The sequence below is a fragment of the Corella eumyota genome, chromosome 7 (assembly GCF_963082875.1).
Source record: "Corella eumyota chromosome 7, kaCorEumy4.1, whole genome shotgun sequence".
Classification (NCBI taxonomy): domain Eukaryota; kingdom Metazoa; phylum Chordata; class Ascidiacea; order Phlebobranchia; family Corellidae; genus Corella; species Corella eumyota.
The window spans coordinates 12,309,843-12,334,932 of NC_137496.1; the positions used below are offsets into that span (position 1 = coordinate 12,309,843).

Consider the following 25,090-nt stretch of genomic DNA (forward strand, 5'->3'; position numbering starts at 1 on the left):
TTCAGTTTTAAATCGTTTCGCAATGCGAAATAGGTTGCTGACCCCTGCTCTATACGAAGTTTTAATTGTTTACATTTTTTTAATTGGTGTTGTTATTTAAAGTTGTGTTTTTCAATATTTAAAGTATTACAATTTTATTAAGGTAGTTTGTGTACCAAACACCTAGTTTAAAAGTTGCCTTGTAAAACAAAGAAAATCAGCTTCAGACTTAGAAACACAATTTAACTACTAAAGACAAAACATCTAATAATTTCTAAAACAAAGAAACCTATGTAATTCAATATAACCATGAATTTCAACATGAAACTACAGTAAAGAAATTATATATATTTTAATTTTTCATTTAAATAATAACAAGAATTTGTTTTAATTTATACAATACTTAAAAGCATTTCATTTTAATGTTATTTAAATAAACAAAATTCATTAACTGCTTACCTCATCTTCACTTTCACTTGAAATTTCACCCAAATCATGAAAAAAATGTAAAGAAATCTGTTTAATGAATAACAAAAATATCAACACGGTAAATAAAGATAATGTTAGAAATATTTTTGCATAATATTATTTTGCCAAATTTTATTCTATATTGGCAACCCTTGTACATTTCTAATCAGCAAAATTTAAAAACTAGTTTATCAGTTTTAAAAATAATGGAAAAGTTTATGTAAATTGAAGGTATGTTATAATGTGAAGTGTAATGACTTGTTTTTGGTTGCGACTCTTGCGGCTTTTGTCTACTTAATTTAAATATAATTTTATAGTTGTACAAACAATGGTTTTGAACCCCTTACATTTGAACCCCTTACAACACAAATGTAAGGAGTTCACATGTAAGGGGTTAAAATGTAAGGGGTTAAAATGTAAGGGGTTCAAATGAAGGGGTTCACATGTAAGGTGTTCAAATGTAAGGGGTTCAAATGTAAGGTGTTCAGATAAAAGGGGTTCAAATGTAAGGTGTTCAGATAAAAGGTTCAAATGTAAGGGGTTCAAATGTAAGGTGTTCAAATGAAGGGGTTCAAATGTAAGGGGTTTAAATGAAGGGGTTCAGATGTAAGGGGTTTAAATGAAGGGGTTCACATGTAAGAGGTTTAAATGAAGGGGTTCACATGTAAGAGGTTTAAATGGAAGGGTTTAAATGGAAGGGTTTAAATGTAAGGGGTTTAAATGTTAAGGGTTCAAATGAAGGGGTTCACATGTAAGAGGTTTAAATGGAGGGGTTTAAATGTTAAGGGTTCAAATGAAGGGGTTCACATGTAACAGGTTTAAATGGAGGGGTTTAAATGTAAGGGGTTTAAATGTTAAGGGTTCAAATGAAGGGGTTCACATGTAAGGGGTTTAAATGAAGGGGTTCACATGCAAGAGGTTTAAATGAAGGAGTTTAAATGTAAGGGGTTTAAATGAAGGGGTTTAAATGAAGGGGTTTAAATGTAAGGTGTTCAGATAAAAGGGGTTCAAATGTCTGGCCACCACATTATACTAGTGGTCGCAACCACCAGGCGCAGGTTTGTCAGGTGTACGTTATCGGCTACATTTTTTTTTCGAGTTAAAATGCTTTACAACAGAAAGATGATTATTTTTTGATTTGTAAGCTTATTTTGTCTTTAAAACATTAAAAAATGTTAATCATCGATTTGATATAGAAATAAATTGCTTTAAATTTGATACATTTTTATTTGTGATGAAGATTTGAATTTTTTAAAGGCTGTTTCGCAAAAAATATTCAGTTTTAAATCGTTTCGCAATGCGAAATAGGTTGCTGACCCCTGCTCTATACGAAGTTTTAATTGTTTACATTTTTTTAATTGGTGTTGTTAATTAAAGTTGTGTTTTTCAATATTTAAAGTATTACAATTTTATTAAGGTAGTTTGTGTACCAAACACCTAGTTCTAAAGTTGCCTTGTAAAACGAAGAAAATCAGCTTCAGACTTAGAAACACAACTTAACTAACAAAACATCTGATAATTTCTAAACAAAGAAACCTATGTAATTTGATACAACCATAGAATTCAACATAAAACTACACTAAGGAAATTATAAATAATTTAATTTTACTTCAATAAATAACAAGAATTTGTTTTAATTTATAAAAAAAACTTAAACTCATTTCATTTTTAATGTAATTTAAATAAATAAAAAATATTAATTACTTACATCATCTTCACTTTTACTTACATCATCTTCAATAGATTAAACTTTTAAAGATTATTTAATTTAAAAAGAAATAGTGTTACATTATTGAGAGTAGTTTAAATTATAATCCAACAATAAAGTAACCCATGTACAAAACACAGAGTTCACAAAGTCAACCTTTATAACAATGAAGCTAATTTGATCAGCTTTAGAAATACAACTTTACTAATAAAGACAATAACCCACAAGTCCTGACAATATCTAAACAATGACACCTATGTGGAAATTTTATTTTTATCTAAAGTGGTAAAAAAATTTCCATAAATAAAACAACACCAAAAACAAATAATTTATTTTAAAAATAATCTTAGTAATTCAACAATCAAAATATTTTAATTTCTGTCCTTACCTTATCTTCGCTTTCAAATGGATTTTCTGACAAATTAGTGGAAGACTGTGGGGGAATCTATTAAAAATAAAATAAAAAATATTAACAATGGTATTTTATATTCATTAAAAAAATAATAAATTTTCAACATAATATTACTTGCCCTATTTTATTTGATATTACCTTTTTACATAGGCACTTAAGCAACAACAAACATAAAATGACCCAATATAATCAGTTTTACAATTATGAATATAACTATGGGTACCTATAAACTATACAAGATCGAATGGATCGAATGTATATCAAATGGTTATTAAAAGGGTACTAAAGGGACCAACAGAATCGCATCAATTAAACCCTAACCCCAACTTTAACCCATTCAGAATAACCGTAATACATTCGATTCATTCGGTGTATTTAATTTCTTTGATCCATTCAATTCTGTATATTTGCTGGGTATACAACTATGTTTACAGTTGAAAATGGTTTAATAATAAAACAACTTAAAAATAAGAAAGTTAAAGTAAGAAATTTTACTGGAGCATCTTTGTTTTAATCCACAATAATATTAAAAATACTTGATTTACAATTTAAACACCATTTCTTTACAAAAGTATATTATCATCAGTTAGATATTTATAATTCCATGATTATAATAACTATCATAATAGCTTAAAAATACTTAATTTAAGTTGATAAAAAAACATAAATTTAGTGTTTAACTTACATCCATGATTTACGGAGCTGGTAGTCAATGTACTTTAAGTTTATGTTGTTGAATTAACTAAAATTACATTAATTTCCCAAGAATTATAAAGTTCCTGTATGAAAAAGCTTGTTTTAATTAATAAAAAAAATATAAGCATATGTAAAATTTGACAAAATTTTGCAAAATATCTTTATCCTCAATATGTAAAGGTAGACGTCACAACCTAAACATAGAGTCACATTTGTTACCCCGACCCAGTTTTAAGTTGACCCTGGCAATTTGAGATGTTATTAATTATAATTGCGTGGCAATTAAGCTGTTAAATGATTGCCAGCTTAGCAGAAGTTCATAACGCTTTTAAAGCATCTTACCTAAGGGCCAGTCTGGAAAGTAGGGCAGTTTTCGACGAGATCTTGTGCGTGCAAGCGTAAAAAAATGCGTGACCGCGCGTGCACGCATATCAAAATTTCCGGTCTAGGCGTGCACGCGTGATTTATATTAGCGTGTTTTAGGCGTCAGTACTGCGCGTGCACATTTTTTTAGGAAACCATGCGTGCAAATCGCTAATTCCAGGCGTGCATTTTTTTTAATGAAAAAAATCTCGTGCGTGCACGCTGCCCTACTTTCCAGACTGGCCTAAGGGCATTACGGCATGAGAGCATTGGGGATTGAACCCAGGGCCTCAAGTTGTGTAGAAAGTGTTCTGACCATTACACGAAGCTTTGTACATTGCTGAAAAATATTGAAAGTGAAAAATTCAGTATTAACTTAAAATGCTGATAAATGAAGCAGGATTAATTTTTAAAAATGATCAAAACTCTGCCTTTTATGCATCATGCATATTTTTGGTAACAATTACATTAACGGACCCACTATGTCACTTATTTTGCAGTTTAATGTCAGCTTTTAGCACTATTCCACACCTAGTAGCTTAGCTCTATCCCCTTTGTATATGTGTGTAACTGTCTGATGATAAAATTGTTAAAAAAAACAAAAATCGTGTTTTTATGATAGACAAACATATAACTAACGGTAACCAGACACTTCGGCCCCCGGACACTTCGACCAAAATTTTTTTTTCAAAATAGCGGGGATTTTGCATTTTAATTACCGCGAGAAATTTTATTTTCGCGTAGTTATATACAGTTTTTTAGACAGTATTTGAAACAAAATATTTTTTTTTAATAATAATGTGCAAGAACATGTTATCTTTCTTTTGCCGTGTCAATTTTTTAATTTTATAAACTAAAACCTATAAAAAACTAATTTTGAAAGCGCGCGCTTTTAGGTGACGGAGGACAATGCATAATGTTATCTCGTATTTTGCCAAATAGTGCCGCCTTTCCAAACAATATTTGAAGAAAATAGAGCGTTAATTTTTTATTTTTTACACTGAGGATTACGCATAAATATGTTATCTTTCTTTTCTCGTGTCAATTTTTTAATTTTACAAACTAAAACCTATAAAAAACTTATTTTGAAAGCGCGCGCTTTTAGGTGACACAAGACGATGATGCATTATGATATCACGTGTTTTGCGAAATAGGGCCGTCTTTCTCAACGATATTTGAAGAAAATAGATAATTAATTAATCATTTTTTACACTGAGGAATGTGCATAAATATGTTATTAGTTATTGCCTGTGTTAATGTATATAAATTTATATACTAAAACACAAAGAATAAAACGTTTAAAGAGTTGCCAAAAGATTTGTTCCGTAAAAAAACGGCGGGGAGTCGGCGATGAAATTCCCGTGTATAAAGTCAGCGTAAGACCATATTTTACCGATATTCAAAATAAAATTTTGCATAAAGTACAGTATATATAAAAGTTTTTATTAGTTGTTACCTTAATGACATTTATGCGTAATCCTCAGTGTAAAAAATAAAAAATTAACGCTCTATTTTCTTCAAATATTGTTTGGAAAGGCGGCACTATTTGGCAAAATACGAGATAACATTATGCATTGTCCTCCGTCACCTAAAAGCGCGCGCTTTCAAAATTAGTTTTTTATAGGTTTTAGTTTATAAAATTAAAAAATTGACACGGCAAAAGAAAGATAACATGTTCTTGCACATTATTATTAAAAAAAATATTAATTTACTGCTTATTTTGTTTCAAATACTGTCTAAAAAACTGTATATAACTACGCGAAAATAAAATTTCTCGCGGTAATTAAAATGCAAAATCCCCGCTGTTTTAAAAAAAAAATTTTGGCCGAAGTGTCTTGGCCGAAGTGTCCGGGGGCCGAAGTGTCTGGCATTCTAACTAACTATTCAAACTTTTCCGCTTCACTCGTTACCATAACAACAATCTAAGTTTGGCAGTTACGCAAACCTAAACTCAAAAACTCGCTCAACTGCAAGAATCCTGCCCAGATAATGTCGACTTTCTGCGTGTAATCTCAAAATAATTCTATATCAACATCGCTACAGCATTTGCGCTAAACCTAGCTAAGTGTGAACGACCTTTTAACTTACAAGCCTAAACAAAAGTAAAAATATTTCAAATAGCGATGACGAATTTATCACCCTACGTAATGTAAAAAAGTTTTTTCACTTTTTTATGGTACACAGAGTCGAATTTTTGTTCGCACTAAATAATTTTCTATATCCTCAAAGTCTAAAATTTACCCTGCGAAAAAGCTAAGAATTAAAATAACTTAATTTTTTTACACAATAACCAAACAATATCCCATTTTACTGTTTGAAGTATATGCACATATATATCCATATACATTGTTTAACTACTACAAAAGAAAAATCAAAATTCCAAAAAAATAAGCAAAAAAGGGCAGTAACATTAAAACAATGATTAAATTACAAATAAGATGTTAAAAAACATGGTCAAGTTATATTATTTGTACTTTGCATTATTTGCCTCTTGTATTTTAAGCGTTACATTTAGGCAATTACTACATATAATCACTGATATCACTAATTTACTGCATACCACACATCAATAATTACTAGCAATTCATAATTAAAGTCACTTTAACATTGCCTAATTAGAAAATAAAAAAATATATATGATAAAATAAATTAAAAGACAGTGCAATTAAAAAATAGAACATAAAAAACTGATTTAATCACAGTGATAAAAAAATTAAAATAAATTAAAAAAACAACCTTATAATAAATTGCTTGAATATTGAAATCTGGGTTTATGTACAGATATATATTAAACATTAACAATGGTTTTGTTTTTTGCATAGAATTATATTTGACAACTACTGAGTATTATTAATTACTGAGGCATATTAAATGCTGCAACTCAATAAAATGTACTTAATTAAACCGGAAATAAATATTAAAGTTTACTGTAACAAAATCAATTTTTTAGTCCAATATTTGTTTCACCTCGCTGCTATCAGAACCAGGAAGCATATTCACTTTTTTATTTTCTTTGATCAATACGTCACAACTGTCCAACGTGCAATCTTTCATTTTAACATCTACAATAAAATTACATAATATAAACGAACAATAAATTATTTATGCATACACAATTCTATTTAAAAAAATATGCTTTCCCATATTACTAGAATAACATAAAAAGTTTAGATTGTACCTGTAGGTGTTACGGTAACTGTAGAGTGGTCTCCAATGTTTAACAGTATGTTTGGTCCAACATTTTCTAAACAGCCATTTAATAAGGTAATAAATAAATCCGTATAAATGTCATGTTAAACAAATATGTTTTAATTACTATTATAAAAAATTTATGAGTTGGCATAAATTTGTTTTTCACGTATTGTTAATAAAACATGAAAAAATATGGGGTTGTTAAATATATAACTTACTTTTAACAGGTTTGTGAGTAGTTAGAGAAGGTCCAGTCGAAGTAGATGGAAGACTTTCATCCTAAACATTTAACATTTTGCATTAAAAAGTGAAAATTTATAAAAATTAAAAAGTATAAAACAATCAGTAAGAATGCTTTTGCATCTATAAAAACAACCAGTAATCTATTAACAAATAAAATAAAACTTTTACTATAAACTATATTTTTAAATTACTTTTTCTTCCACACCACTGGGTTGTTCACTGAAACCCGGAACTTGGTAATCTTTTTTAGGGTAAGTATTGGGTGTTTTGACTTGCTTTTCTTTAAATATTGAAACTTATCTATTATTATAGTTTACTAATATAAAATCTTAAAAAGGTATTTTAACTGGAACTCCCTAAACAACTGATTAATTAAGTAAGTATAAATGTGCATATTAAACAAATAAATTTCTATTAATACTACAAAATTTTATTTAATTTGATAGCAAAATTGCATTAAATGTAGTTTTACACTTAACATTATTTTTTATACAAATCACTTAAGATGTAACTTACAAAAAAAAAACTAACCTGCTTGATTTGGAATTTGAGGAAATTCGAAATCACCATCTTTAACTCTTTGAGTTGTTAGATTTGTGGCCGAATAAGTAAATACTTCTCCCGATGGGTTTTTATTTTCAAATCCTGGTTTAGGCTTAGTTCTGATCACCCCAGATTGACAATCTGTACTGTCATAGGTTTTCGAGAAAGGTTCATAATCTTCATGAGAAATTTGGAACAATACTTTGTCTTTTTGTCTAAATATTTAGGTGCAAAACTATATTAAGTTGTTACACTTCAAAATTACACGGTTCAAATTATTTAAAATAAACATAAACCTTATTGAAACATAAACAACAAAAACCCGATTCCCGTTCGATTTAAGGAGATCTTTTGTGTCCATAACATATAAAGTTAAATTACAATTTGGTGGTTCATGGTAACAATCAAATATTTGTCGTTTTTCTGGATTACTAAGATATTGATTTATTCCAAATATCCAAGTTGTTATGACTTGAAACCTTTAATTTAAAAAAAGGAAATTAGGTGGAAATTAATAACAGAATAAGATGTTTAATATTTACCAAGTTAAATGATCAACTTGAAACTGAATTGACCGAGAATCTTCTAAAATAACCTCAGCAAGATCTCTCCAAACTATTCTATCTTGACTTACTTGAGGCTAAACGAATTACAATAAAATATAATTTTGTAGTTCTTACCTTTTCAAAAAAAATCAAAACTGTTTTAAAATGGTTTTTACTTAAAGCAGTTGCTTTCAAATATTTGACAAGATTTTACTTTTTTTCTGTATCATTTAAGTTTTGTTCAGCATTCTTAAAACAAATTTCCAAATGAATTAATTACCATAACAAAACAGGTTCCAGTTGTTGAGTAAAATGGGGTGGAAAGAGATATTGTAACTGGAACTTTAAACTTTAACCCATGTGGCAAGCATTCAAATTGTGGAGTCAACAAATATGTTGGGTTTTCCTTAATAAAAAATTAGTACTGTATATTAGTTATTAATAATTGATAACCAATTACAGTTTTGTTTTTTGTTTAAAACAAACATAGGTACAAATAAATACATAAAAATATTGTTATTTTAAACAAACTATTTACTTAACCACTAATAAAAGTAAATATAATTTTTAGCATGCAAATTTGTTTAACAAATTTGTAAAAGCAAATACCTTGGTGGGGGGAACAACATCATTACAACAAACAACACAGACAGTAATTTGAACATCCTCATCAAGTGCACCTTCAGGAATATCAATGTAACATCCTGATACTTCAAGCCTGCCTCCTTTTACACCAATCACCTTGCTTACATTGTCTTAAAAACATTACGATATATTTTAATCTTAGTTTATTAAAAAAAAAGTGCAAACAATCAATAAAAACCCAAATTAATAAAACTGATTAAATCAATAAAACTAAAAATAAAAATTAAATAAAGTGTTATGGCAAACTTACCGGATTTATCCTCATATATAACTTCAATTCCTGATGCAGTTAAATCTTTAGCCTTTCAACAAAAAAAAAAAAAAACATTTAAATCATATTTGAATTTTTCAATATTTTAGTTAATAATTTTACACATAAAAAGCACTTAGTTTCTTAATTACCTGGTTAGTTTTTAGTGTTACTGGTTCGGTTAATGATTGATCAGATTGATCTTGTGCAATGGAATATTCTTTTAGCAAACCAGAAACTCCAAGTATTTCAGTTGTTGGTAAATTTAGCTGCATTAAATATTATACAACACATATCACATTTCTCATAACATTATTTAGAAATGCCAAATTGTAACAAAAACCTAAAAATCATAAAATTAAGCTACAGTATACAAAACCTATTTACAAACCTTTGCATTCTTATTTCTTGCAACTCTCAACAATTCTTCTCCTTCAAAATCAACTTTATAATCATAAAGATCTAAGTAATCAATTTTGTGCAAACAATCACACAGCTTTGTGATGTCATCAAGTGAGGGTTTGTTGTGACTTAGGTTCATAAAACTAACCTAATATTTAGTAAATTTGTAAAATTGTTTCATTACAAGTACTTACTAAAATAAACCAATTCTATAAAATAAAAGTTTGTAACTAATTTAAAATAAAAATTTCACAAAAACAAAAAAATAATCGTTTACCCTTATGTTTGATTTTTCTTTATTATTGGAAGAACTTGGTAAGTAAACATTATTAAACTGCCATCCTTAAAAGTTGGATACATACGTAACTTTATAGGTCTAATTGAAAGTTGAAGGATTTCAACGAGACTTGTAACATCATTGGGATAAAGATCATTATAGATACCCACGTTTGAATGTAAATGTTCGCTAACCCAATCTGCAAGTTCTCTTCCATATTCTTTTGTTAATTCATATAAAGAAACAAGTTTAAGTGAATACCCGCGTTCTAAGTAATAACTAAGGTAGTTAAACAAAATATTTCTCTTTGGTGCTAAATCAGTTTCTAAATCCAACATCTTCTTTACTTTCTTTGAGTTTTGTTCATTACACAAACCATAAAGAAATTTGCACACATTAACCGGAAAAGTTTTTGTTTTTAAATCTTCCATTAACCAGGTAAATGTGGATTCAAATTCATCCAGAGAAAGAGGTTGAATCATGTAAACTGCACAGAGGAATTTATGCCAATCCAAATTTGAATATTTCATGTGTTCTACCCCTTTAAATAGGTTTTGTCTAGTTTTAGCATTTTTAAATTCTTCGAATCTTCTCCAGTGATCAACTTTTTCAGGTCCAAAGTTTTCAAATACAATTTCTTTTTGCATTATTCCGTTGTAGGCTAGTTTAGTCAACTTGGTCAACTCTTCACTGCTAGTCTGCCCAGATTTAAAGCAGTCTTGGGTAAATGTCAACATTTTACTTGTCATTGTTGCGGTTACAGAAGGATCATCAGTTTTATAAAATAATAATTAGATTTTCGTTTCCATAAAATAATTAGATTTCGTTTCCACAGTTTTAAAACATAAAATCAAATTTCGACTCAAATTTTGACAAGAAAGTTAAATTGAATTATAAAAAGTAAGTAAGGCACCTTCGAGTAATTTATTATCTGCTGTGTCGTTATTGTTAATATTAATATCATGATGTTACACACTGTATTTTTTATAACTAATAATGTAAGTTAATTAGCTTTTTGTTCTTTTTGTTAAAACCTTATGTTTAAACCCTATTACATTTCAAATATTTAATATAATAAATGTAAAGTGGTATAAAAATAAAAGTTGTAAATAAACTGGTATAGTAAATTATTATGCCATGCTCTCTCTCTACATAGATGTTCAGCAAAATGTTATATTACCCGAGTAGATGTTGACTTGACTATATCTGTAGTTAGTTGATCAGATGGTTTTTGTAGGTTTAAATAACGTTCAGGTAAACCATGAACACCTTCTATTTTAGTTTCCTAAAAAAATTGGCATTTTGATAACATTGATCTTATATGTATAAGTTACATGTAATTCTAAAATAAGTTTTATCAGCATACGTTTAATTAATTAAATGAAATTTAGCATAAAAATAGTTATTTAAAGCTAATAGTAAACTCAAAATAAATAAGGTTTTTGGTAAAACTGAATTAGTTTGCCTTAAGTTTGTTTACATATTTACAAACCTTTGCATTCTTATTTCTTGCAACTCTCAGTAATTCTCGTCCTTCAGAATCAACATCACAACCATTAAGATCCAATCTTTTAATTTTGTGCAAACAATCACACAGCTTTGTGATGTCATCAAGTGAGAGTTTGTTGAACCAAAGGTTAATGGAATGAACCTAATATTTAATAATTTATTGAAAACAGAGAGTTACAATAAATATCAGTTTTTTCATTTTTAAACATTTTAACGAATTTATTTATATTTAAACAAATACTTAAAATACAAAACTCTATTTACATTAATAAATTTCCTAAAACACATTTAAATAACAGAATTTTACTATTTACTTTCTATGCTACAAATAACAAAGAATTATTTGTTTACCATTATGTTTGATTTTTCTTTTATTATTGGAAGAACTTGGTGAGTAAACATTGTTAAACTATCATCCTTAAACCTTGCATAATAAACATCTAACTTCACTGGTTTGGTTGAACTTTGTAATTTGTCAACAAGTTCAACAACATCTTTTGGATAAACATCTCCATCAATTTTAATCTATAAAAGTATAACATGTTAGTAATATATTTTGTAATAATTAGTTTAATACTTTTAACAAGTTTAGTTTTTATTTAATAACCAACTTGAATTTGATTATTAAAACAAGTAGAAGGGTGGTTTGTTGTTATTGGGAGTTTAATAATTTATTGTTATAAATATAAAATCTAACACAAAAGTTATTCCAATTTGGATTAACTTTTAAAGTTTGATTTAAAATTTTAATTTACTTCAGCTGTGAGAAGCTTCGGCCAGAAGGTTCGACCTGCAAAAAACGCGGGGTGTCGGTGACGAAATTGCCGCGTAAAATGTCAGCTTAAGACCATATTTTACCGATATTCAAAATAAAATTTGACAAAAAGTATATTACATAAAAAAAATTTAATAAGTTGTTACGATAAATATAGAAGTTAGTTTTTAGAATATTTATTTTTTTAAAAATTTTTGTTCCAAAAATGTATTTTTAAAACGGATTAAAGACGGGCGCTTATGGTCTGTATAATTTTTCATCTAATTGCGGGAAGTCCACGACATAAAGCCCGCGTTTGATGTCAATGTAAGACCGTATTTTATCGAAATTCAAAATAAAATTTCACAAAAAGTATAATACATAAAAAAAATTTAATTGGTTATTACGTTAATAACATACGTTAGTTTTTAGAATATTTATTTTTTTTAAGATTTATGTTTCAAAAACTTATTTTAAAACGGGTTAAAGACAAGTGCTTTAGGCCTACAAAATTTTATGACAAATCGCTCTCGGCCTGCGAAATTTTTCTTTAAACTGCGGGGAGTCTCCAACGTAAAGCCCGCGTATACCTTTAATGCAAGACCATATTTTACCAATATTCAAAATGAAATTTGGCAAACAGTACAATAATTAAAAAAGTTTTCACCTGTTGTTAAGATAAATACATATGATAATTTTTGGAATATTTATTTATTGAAAACTTAATTTTAAACTGCATTTAAGACGGAAAATCAATGGGATGTACGCTAGCACGAAATTTTTACCTTAAAAGCGTTCGTTTTTAATGCGATTCAAAATTAGGTTTTCGAGAACAAAATTTAAAAAAAAAAATATTCCAAAAATTAACATATATATTTATCTTAACAACAGGTTAAAAATTTTAACTATTGTACTTTTTGCCAAATTTCATTTTGAATATTGGTAAAATATGGTCTTGCACTAAAGATATACGCGTGCTTTACGTTGCAGACTCCCCGCAGTTTAAAGAAAAATTTCGCAGGCCGAGAGCGATTTGTCGTAAAAATTTTCGAGAACAAAATTTAAAAAAAAAAATATTCCAAAAATTAACATATATATTTATCTTAACAACAGGTTAAAAATTTTAACTATTGTACTTTTTGCCAAATTTCATTTTGAATATTGGTAAAATATGGTCTTGCATTAAAGATATACGCGTGCTTTACGTTGCAGACTCCCCGCAGTTTAAAGAAAAATTTCGCAGGCCGGGAGCGATTTGTCGTAAAATTTTGTAGGCCTAAAGCACTTGTCTTTAACCCGTTTTAAAATTAGTTTTTGAAACATAAATCTTGAAAAAAATAAATATTCTAAAAACTAACATATGTCATTAACGTAATAACCAATTAAAATTTTTTTATGTATTATACTTTTTGTCAAATTTTATTTTGAATTTCGATAAATACAGTCTCACGTTGACATCAAACGCGGGCTTTAAAATTATGAAAGCCGAAAGTAAATTTTGCAAGCCATAAGTGCCCGTCTTTAATCCGTTTTAAAATTATGTTTTTAAGACAAAAATCTTAAAAAAAATAAATATTTTAAAAACTAACATATATATTTATCGTAACAACTTACTAAATTTTTTTTATGTATTATACTTTTTGTCAAATTTTATTTTGAATATTGGTAAAATATGGTCTTAAACTGACATTTTACGCTGCAATTTCGTCACCGACCCCCTGCGTTTTTTGCAGGGCGAACCTTCCGTAACCAGACACTTCGGCCAAATTTTTTTTTTCAAAACAGCGGGGATTTTGCATTTTAATTACCGCGAGAAATTTTATTTTCACATAGATATATACAGTTTTTTAGACAGTATTTGAAACAAAATAAGCAGTAAATTAATATTTTTTTTTAATAATAATTGCAAGAACATGTTATCTTTCTTTTAGCGTGTCAGTTTTTTAATTTTACAAACTAAAACCTAAAATTTTATTTTGAATATTGATAAAACATGGTCTTACGCTGACTTTATACACAGGAATTTCATCGCTGACTCCCCACCGTTTTTTGCAGGACAAATCTTCTGGCAACTCTTTAAACGTTTCATTCTTTGTGTTTTAGTTTATGAATTTATATACATTAACACGGACAATAACTAATAACATATTAATGCACATTCCTCAGTATAAAAATTATTAATTAATGATCTATTTTTTTCAAATATCGTTTAGAAAGACAGCCCTTATTTTGCAAAATACGTGATATCATATTGCATCATCTTGTGTCACCTAAAAGCGCGCGCTTTCAAAATTAGTTTTTTATAGGTTTTAGTTTAAAAAATAAAAAAATTGACCTGCCAAAAGAAAGATAACATGTTCTTGCACATTATTATTAAAAAAAAAAATTTAATTTACTGCTTATTTTGTTTCAAATACTGTCTAAAAAACTGTATAAAACTACGCGAAAATAAAATTTCTCGCAGTAATTAAATTGCAAAATCCCCGCTGTTTTAAAAAAAATTTTGGCCGAAGTGTCTGGCATTCGACCTTCTGGCCGAAGCTTCTGGCAACCGTTGCAACCACCGGACACAGGCTAAGTGCCTGTTTGTCAGGTGTATGTTACCAGGATGCTTACTTTATTCGAGTTAAAAGGCTTTGCAACAGAAAGGTGATTATTTTTCGATTTGTAAGCCTATTTTGTCTTTAAAACATTCAAAAATGCAAATCATCGATTTGATATAGGAATTAATTGCTTTAAACTTAATTCATTTTTATTGGTGAACATTTGGATTTTTTCAAGGCTGGTCCAAAATAAAAAATTTCAGTTTTAAATCAGTTCACAATGCGAAAAGGGTTGCCGACCCCTGCACTATACAGTTTAAACTTTTTTAATAACAGATAAAACAGTCTGTTTAAAAGTAATAAATAATGTCAGACAAAAAATTTTAATTATTTACATCTTTTGGATTGGTGTTGTTAACATAAATTATTACTTTAGAAGATTGCAAAGAAATATGTTTTTTTTCGTTTTTGACTTATATACTTTTTAAGCATGTCAAAGAAAAATAGGTTTAGATAACATTTTGCAAACACTTTTAAAGATTATTTAATTTAAAAAGAAATAGTGTTACATTATTGACAGTAGTTTAAATTACAATCCAACAATAAGGTAACCCATGTACAAAACACAGAGTTCACAAAATCATCCTTTATAACAAAGAAGCTAATTTGATCGGCTTTAGAAATACAACTTTACTAATAAAGACAATAGCCCACAAGTACTGACAATATCTAAACTAGGACACCTATTTGGTTCAATATTGTCAAAGAATTTTACAAAAAACTATACTAAGAAAATTATTTAATTGTTTTCATAAAATTTTAAAAATTTATTTTTATCTAAAGTGGTAAAAAAATTTCCAATAATTAAAACCCCAAAAACAAATAATTTATTTTAAAAATAATCCTAGTAATTCAACAATAAAAATATTTCAATTGCTGTCCTTACCTTATCTTCGCTTTCAAATGGATTTTCTGACAAATTAGTGGAAGACTGTGGGGGAATCTATTAAAAATAAAATAAAAAATATTAACAATGGTATTTTATATTCATTAAAAAAATAATAAGTTTTCAACATAATATTACTTGCCCTATTTTATTTGATATTACCTTTTTACAGGCACTTAAGCCATAACAAACATAAAATGACCCAATATAATCAGTTTTACAATTATGAATATAACTATGGGTACCTATAAACTATACAAGATCGATCGAATGTGTATCAAATGGTTATTAAATGGGTACTAAAGGGACCAACAGAATCGCATAAATTAAACCCTAACCCCAACTTTAACCCATTCAGAATAACCGTAATACATTCGATCCATTCAATTTCTTTGATCCATTCGATCGTGTTTATTTTATAGGTACCGTATAATTATACAAAAACAGTTAAACAATATACAAACTATTAGTAAGCTTTAAAACTTACATTTTTAAATAAAAATAAAAGTTATGTGCCTCTACTAGAAGTATACAACTATGTTTACAGTTGAAAATGGTTTAATAATAAAACAACTTAAAAATAAGAGAGTCAAATTAAGAAATTTTACTGGAGCATCTTTGTTTTAATCAATAATAATAATAATAATAATAATAATAATAAAAATACTTGATTTACAATTACACACCATTTTTTTACAAAGGTATATTAATCATCAGCTAGGTATTTAATATTCCAGGATTATGATAAATATCATAATAGCTTAAAAATACTTAAAGTTAATAAAAAAAACATAACTTTAGTGTTTTAACTTACATCCATGATTTACGGAGCTGGTAGTCAATGTGCTTTATGTTGTTGAATTAACTAAAATTACATTAATTTCCCAAGAATTATAAAGTTCCTGTATGAAAAAGCTTGTTTTAATAAATAAAAAAAATATAATCATATGTAAAATTTGATAACATTTTGCGGTATGGGGAACAGAATCTTTTTTGGTATATCTTTATCCTCATATGAAAAGGTAGACGTCACGACCTAAACATGGAGTGACATTTGTTACCCTGACTCAGTTTTAAGTTGATCCTGACAATTTGAGATGTTATTAATTATAATTGCCTGGCAATTAAGCTATTAAATGATTGCCAGCTTAGAAGTTCATAATGCTTTTAAAGCATCTTACGTAAGGGCATTACGGCATGAGAGCATTGGGGATTGAACCCAGGGCCTCAAGTTGTGTAGAAAGTGTTCTGACCATTACACGAAGCTTTGTACATTGCTGAAAAATATTAAAAGTGAAAAATTCAGTATTAACTTGAAATGCTGAAAAATGAAGCAGGATTAATTTTTAAAAATGATCAAAACTCTGCCTTTTATGCATATTTTTGATAACAATTACATTAACGGACCCACTATGTCACTTATTTTGCAGTTTAATGTCAGCTTTTAGCACTATTCCACACCTAGCACCTTATCTCTATCCCCTTTGTATATGTGTGTAACTGTCTGATGATAAAATTGTTAAAAAAACAAAAATCGTGTTTTTATGTTAAACAAACTTGGAACTAACTATTCAAATTTTTCCGCTTCACTCGTTACCATAACAACACTCTAAGTTTAGCAGTTACGCAAATCTAAACTCAAAAACTCGCTCAACTGCAAAAATGCTACCCAGATAATGTCGACTTTCTGCGTGTAATTCCCAAAAAATTTCTATATCAACATCGCTACAGCATTTGCGCGAAGCCTAGCCAAGTGTAAACGACCTTTTAACTTACAAGCCTACACAAAAGTAAAAATATTTCAAATATCGATGACGAATTTATCAACCTACGTAGTGTAAAAAAGTTTTACCACTTTTTTATGGTACACAGAGTCGAATTCTTGTTCGCACTAAGTAATCTTCTTTATCCTCAAGGTCTAAAATTTACCCTGCGAAAAAGCTAAGAATTAAAATAACTTAATTTTTTACACAATAACCAAAAAATATCCCAATTTACTGTTTGAAGTATATGCACATATATATCCATATACATTGTTTAACTACTACAAAAGAAAAATCAAAATTCCAAAAAATAAGCAAAAAAGGGCAGTAACACTAAAACAATGATTAAATTACAAATAAGATGTTAAAAAACATGGTCAAGTTATATTATTTAAACCTTGCATTAGCCTCTTGTATTTTAAGCGTTATATTTAGGCAATTGCTACATATAATCACTGATATCACTGATTTACTGCATACCACACTTCAATAATTACTAGCAATTCTTAATTAAAGTCACTTTAAAATTGCATAATTAGAAAATAAAAAAGATATATAAAATATATATGATAAAATAAATTAAAAGACAGTGCAATTAAAAAATAGAACATAAAAAACTGATTTAATCACAGTGATAAAAAAATTAAAATAAATTAAAAAAACAACCTTATAATAAATTGCTGGAATATTAAAATCTGGGTTTATGTACAGATACATATTCACATTAACAATGGTTTTGTTTTTTGCATAGAATTATATTTGACAACTACTGAGTATTATTAATTACTGAGACATATTAAATGCTGTAACTCAATAAAATGTACTTAATTAAACCGGAAATAAATATTAAAGTTTACTGTAACAAAATCAATTTTTTAGTCCAATATTTGTTTCACCTCGCTGCTATTAGAACCAGGAAGCATATTCACTTTTTTATTTTCTTTGATCAATACGTCACAACTGTCCAACGTGCAATCTTTCATTTTAACATCTACAATAAAATTACATAGTATAAACGAACAATAAATTATTTATGCATACACAATTCTATTTAAAAAAATATGCTTTCTCATATTACTAGAATAACATAAAAAGTTTAGATTGTACCTGTAGGTGTTACGGTAACTGTAGAGTGGTCTCCAATATTAAATTGGAAATTTGGTCCAACATTTTCTAAACAGCCATTTAATAAGGTAGTAAATAAATCCGTATAAATGTCATGTTAAACAAATATGTTTTAATTACTATTATAAAAAATTTATGAGTTGGCATAAATTTGTTTTTCACGTATTGTTAATAAAACATGAAAAAATAAGGATTCATTAAATATATAACTTACTTTTAACAGGTTTGTGAGTAGTTAGAGAAGGTCCAGTCGAAGTAGATGGAAGACTTTCATCCTAAACATTTAACATTTTGCATTAAAAAGTGAAAATTTATAAAAATTTAAAAGTATAAAACAATCAGTAAGAATGTTTTTGCATCTATAAAAACAACCAGTAATCTATTAACAAATACAATAAAAGTTTTACTATAAACTATATTTTTAAATTACCTTTTCTTCCACACCACTGGGTTGTTCACTGAAACCCGGAACTTGGTAATCTTTTTTAGGGTAAGTATTGGGTGTTTTGACTTGCTTTTCTTTAAAAATTGAAACTTATCTATTATTATAGTTTACTAATATAAAATCTTAAAAGGGTATTTTAACTGGAACTCCCTAAACAACTGATTAATTAAGTAAGTATAAATGTGCATATTAAACAAATAAGTTTCTATTAATACTACAAAATTTTATTTAATTTGATAGCAAAATTGCATTAAATGTAGTTTTAGACTTAATATTATTTTTTATACAAATCACTTAAGATGTAACTTACAAAAAAAAACTAACCTGCTTGATTTGGAATTTGAGGAAATTCGAAATCACCATCTTTAACTCCTTGAGTTGTTAGATTTGTGGCCGAATAAGTAAATACTTCTCCGGATGGGTTTTTATTTTCAAATCCTGGTTTAGGCTTAGTTCTGATCACCCCAGATTGACAATCTGTACTGTCATAGGTTTTCGAGAAAGGTTCATAATCTTCATGAGAAATTTTGAACAATACTTTGTCTTTTTGTCTAAATATTTAGGTGCAAAACTATATTAAGCTGGTACACTTTAAAATTACATGGTTCAAATTATTTAAAATAAACATAAACCTTATTGGAACATAAACAACAAAAACCCGATTCCCATTCGATTTAAGGAGATCTTCTGTGTCCATAACATATAAAGTTAAATTACAATTTGGTGGTTCATGGTAACATTCAAATATTTTTCGTTTTTCTGGATTACTAAGATATTGATTTATTTCAAATATCCAAGTTGTTATGACTTGAAACCTTTAATTTAAAAAAAGAAATTAGGTGGAAATTAATAACAGAATAAGATGATTAATATTTACCAAGATAAATGATCAACTTGAAACTGAATTGTTTGAGAATTCCTTAATATAACTTCAGCAAGATTTTGCCAAACTTCTCTGTCTTGACTTACTTGAGGCTAAACAAATCGCAAAGAAATATAATTTTGTAGTTCTTACTTTTGTTGTGCATTTCACTGTTATTTGCAAAGTTAATAGACAAAAAAAATTAAATTTAGTAAATTGTTACTTGTTGACAAACTGCTGATAAAAACAGAGTCCAATTGATAAATAATAAAAAAAAATATTTACATGTTTTTTGCTTAAAGCAAGTTGCTTATAAATATTTAACAAGATTTCACTTAAAGATCTGTAGCGTAGCATTCTTAAAACAAATTACACAACTTAATAAATTACTATAACAAAACAGGTTCCAGTTGTTGAGTAAAATGGGGTGGAAAGAGATATTGTAACTGGAACCTTAAACTTTAATCCATGTGGCAAGCATTCAAATTGTGGAGTCAACAAATATGTTGGGTTTTCCTTAATAAAAAATTAGTACTGTACATTAGTTATTAATAATTGATAACCAATTTACATTTTTGTTTTTTGTTTTAAAAAATATAGGTACGAATAAATACGTGAAAATATTGTCATTTTAAACAAATTCTTTACTTAACCAATAATAAACATAAATAAAATTTTTAGCATGCAAATTTGTTTAACAAATTTGTAAAAGCAAATACCTTGGTGGGGGGAACAACATCATTACAATAAACAACACAGACAGTAATTTGAACATCCTTATCAGGTGCACCTTCAGGAATATCAATGTAACATCCTGATACTTCAACTCTGCCTCCTTTTTTACCTATCGCCTTGGTTACAGTGTCTTAAAAATAATATGATATATTTTAATCCTAGTTTATAAAAAAAAAAACTGTAAACGTTCAATAAAAACCCAAATTAACAAAACTGATTAAATCAATAAAACTAAAGATAAAAATTAAATAAAGTATTATGGCAAACTTACCAGATTTATCCTCATATATAACTTCAATTCCTGATGCAGTTAAATCTTTAGCCTTTAAACAATAAAAAAAAACATTTGAATCATATTTGAATTAAAGGGAAACCTGAAAACTACGCACAACTAACTGAAGCTATCTCACAACTAATAACCAAGTAAGTGATCATGTTAGGTTATGCAACTATCTTTTGAATAAGCAAACTTTTAAACATTACATAGTCTACATGGGTAGGATTCAGTTACCAAAAATGTGGTGGTTAATGGACTGGACATTATATTGTTGAATAATGCGATATAGAGGGTATGAACCCCTTCTAATTTATGTTTAGGCCATGAAGTTAGTCTTTTCACATTGAGAGTAATGAAAACAAGTGTGCCATGTTATTTTAGTACAGTGCAAAACACATTTTTGTTAAAGCAAAAAAAAATAATAGGACATAATTTAAATTGAATAACAAACTAAATTTACCTTTTTAGTTACAACATCTGTGATTGCTGCAGGGGTCCGATGTACGGCCCAGGATTACGAATAATTCGACCTTGCAGCGAAATATGGGGCATCCGTCGAATCCCGTTCATGTTTCACTCTTGCTCCCCCCGGTGTTACAAAGATTTTGTCGTTAACACCGACCCGAGAATGACCGAGATTATTTATGGACAACCAAGTTTTGCCGAGACAGAAGACCAACAACTTGATTCAAGAAGACCAGATTCTGTGTAGATTTTTGTTCAACAGTGTTTTTATTTTTATTTAACATACTAAAGTATTGCAACTTATACCCATTTTTATACAACATAACTTGAATTTTTATACAATTTAATTGCCAATATATACCTGTGAACATACTCTTGATTTTCAGTGTTTTAATTTTCTTTGTTTTGTGTTATTTTTTCCAACAGTGTCAATGCATCCATCCTTCATTTCAGTGCGCGACATATTTATGTAACATCCTATATATAACAACTTATGGTACCTGTGAAAATAAATTTTATTTCTTATATATAGCACTGTGATATAAAAATAAATAAAATTCATGATTAATAAAAACATTGCAAAACAATCTGAAGTATAAATGGGTGCACAATTATGTTTATAAATAAAGTTTACAAAGTTTAAAAAGTGCAAATTTGAAGATAGCAATGTTTTGAAATATATTAAATTGCATAAAAGAAAAAATATATCATTGAGTAAATAAAACCACTAATTAAGACTTTTAATAAATTGCATAAAGCAGTAAAAAACTACAGTGTAGAATTTTGGAATACCGTATGTAGAATTATAAATTATTTACAATTTTTTAATGACTTAATTTTACAATCATGGCACCAAGTAATTGTACAATAAATCCAAATACTCAGGAATAATATTTGAGTTAATTAAAATTGGCCAAGGCAGCCAAATTTTCCATAACTTGAACCTCAAAGCATGAGTTACAATCCCCGACCGATCCGGCCAAAATTTGGTCGGTTGTTTGGAGCTTAAAGCTTTTCGAACAACTGAGGATTGGAACGTTGAACAAGATTGACATTGTGGGTAGATTTTCCCCTTTAAAGCTTTGTCTTTTTTTGAGTAGAACGAGACAAGAGCTTGGGGTGGGGAATGATCGGCAAAATAGAACGGCATCGGTTTACTTTTAGATGGAAAAAATTTGATCACAATTTTCCGCTTTAAAATGTGAAAAGGAGTGAAGGATTTGCCGCAAGTGTGGCACCCAGCTTTGTGGCCCATGGCTTGTATCTTCAGCTTCTGTGAGTTACTCACCTTGCTCACTGGGGTATGAAGGGGAATTCCCTGGCAAGAAAAGGCCCCAGGATGTAGAATGTGGCTTGGAAGAGTGACTTTGAAAGTTCCAGCTAAAATGATAAACTGAACAAGTGATAAAATTGTTCCTGATACAAGCTCATTTTGAGTTAGCGAGGTTCTTGGATAAAGTCCAATAAGAATATCATGAGCAGTAACCGTGGCAGAACTAGATGCCATGGCACTACATGCCACCGTTAACATGCCACGTAAACCAGCAAATGGTGCATGCGCCGATAAATTTAAGTTTTTCCACACTAAATGTTGAAATAATCCCATCACAGCTGGAAATGTGATCATTCCACATAATGAAGCTGCAATATTCTCTTTAGTTGCTAGGTTACACAAGTAATTTCTTTCACATTGTGACAAATAATCAGCAGCAACTTTCATTTTACATTTAAGCTGTTAAAACAACTAAAATTTGTGTTAAAAAAGCGAAGATGGATTATGTAGAGAACCTAGAAATAATCAGAAATAAATATTTCAAATAAACTTAACAAACACCCCTGCTTGCCAAAAATAATTCTACAAGTTTTTTTTTATATAATCCTACGAGATCTACAGTAATTATCAATTATGACGTAGTTGTCACGGCTTGTGTCACTAAACAATGCAACATTTTACTACATAATTGTTACGTAAAAGCTTTATAACAAAATGGGAAAAACCCTTTTTGAGTAAACACTTTAGTAAACACTTTTTATTAAACGAACATTTAACATTTCTATGTAAAACATAAAAAAATGTTCAAGATGTTTAAATAAAACAGTTGATATTCCAAAAAATTAAAAATTACATTTAATATAACCCGTCCCAACACGGCCTTTTAAAATAACGTTTGTCACATACAATGGACAAATATAATAAACAACCTACTAATCAGTAGGAGGCTACATACTATTGAACAAATATGTAAATGAATAAAAATATTTATTACTAGTTTTGCAATAAGTACAACATAAAAAATGAAAAATAACGATAAACATACAATAACGAATATTCACACACAACTATTAAAAGAGTCAAATAGAAAAGATTGTGCGGCACCTTTATAAGGCTGTGCACATTTTAAACACCAAGATGGAAAAAAACGCGCCACGCATGGCGGAATAACATTTAAGATGAAGTTATGATGGTAGTTTAAAGTTGACTACCAAGTGTGTTTTTGTTGTTGAGGATAAAACAACAACATTTACGTGGGCAACAATATTGGTTTTGCCATATTGAAACATAAGTCATTGGACAGTGACGTCATTACGCAATTACGTCACAAAGATGCGACGTTATCGAATAGCAACATTGTTGATTGCTTCACAGAAAGAATCAGAAGAATCTCAAAAAAAGAAAGAATTAAACATTTTCTTTAGCTAAGCAATTATATATAAATTAAAATAAAAAATTAAGTAAAATTTATTTATACCAATTGCATGTACACCAAATTTTTATTTTAATTAAGAGTAATTATGTTAGGGAAATAAATTATCAAGTTTTAAGGAGTAATATATTTAAACAAACCAACTATATTTAACAAACTAATTATTATTAATTTACACCAAAATAAACCTCTATAATTATTACAAAAACTAAATATTCAAATAACAAAGCTAACAGAATTAATTTTAACAAACGCATTTTAACAAATATCTGAAAAATAATGTTTAACTAACAAACCAAACAAAATATAAACTAATCCGTTAATAAAAATACACAATTAATATCTAGTCGTAATTAATCATGGGTTACTTATATTGTGGTCAATTAAATATTGAAAACCAACTAACTATTAGCTAACAAACCAATTGGGAAGCCCATGCTACCCTGCTTCTGTATCCCAGTGCGCCCACTAGCGGCTGCTTTAATAGTTTTTTTTTTTAGATTATTTATAAGAATAATTAGTTTAAAAATATCAATATCAAACAAATATGGTATGTAACAACACCTGGCAGCTAGTAACAATATAGGGAAATCCCCTAAAAGTGACGCAATTATTAGTAACTTAATCTGACGTAGTAACTAAAAGATGCAAAATGACGTAATAACTCAGCGACGCAAACTGACGTAAAAACTAAAGCGAACGAAGCGATGTGTTGCAACACGCGCAGCGAATTTTAAGTTAACGTAAAACTGACGACTCGCTTAATCTGACTAGGCTGATCCTAGTATTAGGTCAATCGAGTATAATATCCCAAATCAACAATATCTTAAACTTAGCAAGTGGGGCCATTGCCTTAAGGGCTATATTGTAGGCCTAATTAAAAATGAAAAATACAAAAATTAAAGTGTACAAGCAAAAGGTATAAATAAATGAATCATTATTTTTTTAGTATCTCACCTGTATGTTAAAGGAATCACCTTTCTTGGTCTTTTCCTCACAGCTCATCAGTACCTAAACTAACAACTACCTTAGGACCACATCCAATTCTTCATTTCCTCATCAAATCACCGTAGAATCGCCTTCCCTGCCTGTAACAAGACTTTTAGTTACATCTTAAAATCGTATTATATTTACATTTATTAAGTATATGCTAAACAATCTTAAAAATTATCTATGACGTTACCTTCCTTCCATTTCTTGTGACGTCATCTTTCATTCTTCTATTTCTCATGATGAAG

The 25,090-nt window shown here is 28.4% G+C and overlaps 5 protein-coding genes across 7 annotated transcripts; 1 reads left to right on the forward strand and 4 right to left on the reverse strand.

The window, feature by feature from the left end:
- Positions 1-5,934: 5,934 nt before the first annotated feature.
- Positions 5,935-10,867, reverse strand: LOC145759306 (uncharacterized). Of its 2 annotated transcripts, none has more exons than XM_082573108.1 (13): positions 9,724-10,867; positions 9,436-9,594; positions 9,197-9,313; positions 9,045-9,096; positions 8,759-8,904; positions 8,430-8,555; positions 8,147-8,244; positions 7,901-8,083; positions 7,593-7,819; positions 7,253-7,341; positions 7,037-7,097; positions 6,805-6,870; positions 5,935-6,688 (listed from the first exon to the last, which is right to left on the reverse strand). In XM_082573108.1, exons 2-13 carry the CDS (start codon positions 9,583-9,585, stop codon positions 6,573-6,575), a joined length of 1,431 nt encoding a protein of 476 aa, XP_082429234.1. In that variant the 5' UTR covers positions 9,586-9,594; positions 9,724-10,867; the 3' UTR covers positions 5,935-6,572. The 2 variants fall into 2 exon arrangements, 1 of the variants encoding a protein (XP_082429234.1); XR_014286518.1 differs by having other exon boundaries at positions 6,614-6,688; positions 7,253-7,361.
- On the reverse strand, positions 10,335-16,379 carry LOC145759307 (uncharacterized). Of its 2 annotated transcripts, XM_082573110.1 has the most exons (6): positions 16,290-16,379; positions 15,476-15,532; positions 11,584-11,757; positions 11,216-11,374; positions 10,904-11,008; positions 10,335-10,464 (listed from the first exon to the last, which is right to left on the reverse strand). In XM_082573110.1, exons 1-6 carry the CDS (start codon positions 16,293-16,295, stop codon positions 10,462-10,464), a joined length of 504 nt encoding a protein of 167 aa, XP_082429236.1. In that variant the 5' UTR covers positions 16,296-16,379; the 3' UTR covers positions 10,335-10,461. The 2 variants fall into 2 exon arrangements, with proteins under 2 accessions (XP_082429236.1, XP_082429235.1); XM_082573109.1 differs by lacking the exon at positions 10,335-10,464 and having other exon boundaries at positions 10,871-11,008.
- Positions 16,380-17,620: 1,241 nt separating this feature from the next.
- Positions 17,621-20,726, reverse strand: LOC145759827 (uncharacterized). The gene is made up of 10 exons (XM_082573678.1): positions 20,677-20,726; positions 20,390-20,535; positions 20,061-20,186; positions 19,686-19,783; positions 19,441-19,623; positions 19,133-19,359; positions 18,794-18,882; positions 18,578-18,638; positions 18,346-18,411; positions 17,621-18,229 (listed from the first exon to the last, which is right to left on the reverse strand). Exons 5-10 carry the CDS (start codon positions 19,503-19,505, stop codon positions 18,114-18,116), a joined length of 624 nt encoding a protein of 207 aa, XP_082429804.1. The 5' UTR covers positions 19,506-19,623; positions 19,686-19,783; positions 20,061-20,186; positions 20,390-20,535; positions 20,677-20,726; the 3' UTR covers positions 17,621-18,113.
- An 86-nt stretch (positions 20,727-20,812) lies between these two features.
- Positions 20,813-21,445, forward strand: LOC145759828 (leucine-rich repeat-containing protein 63-like). Its single transcript, XM_082573679.1, has 2 exons — positions 20,813-20,828; positions 21,151-21,445. Exon 2 carries the CDS (start codon positions 21,182-21,184, stop codon positions 21,392-21,394), a length of 213 nt encoding a protein of 70 aa, XP_082429805.1. The 5' UTR covers positions 20,813-20,828; positions 21,151-21,181; the 3' UTR covers positions 21,395-21,445.
- Positions 21,446-21,822: 377 nt separating this feature from the next.
- On the reverse strand, positions 21,823-22,921 carry LOC145759949 (uncharacterized). Its single transcript, XM_082573803.1, has one exon. It carries the CDS (start codon positions 22,865-22,867, stop codon positions 21,992-21,994), a length of 876 nt encoding a protein of 291 aa, XP_082429929.1. The 5' UTR covers positions 22,868-22,921; the 3' UTR covers positions 21,823-21,991.
- Between the last annotated feature and the right edge of the window lie 2,169 nt (positions 22,922-25,090).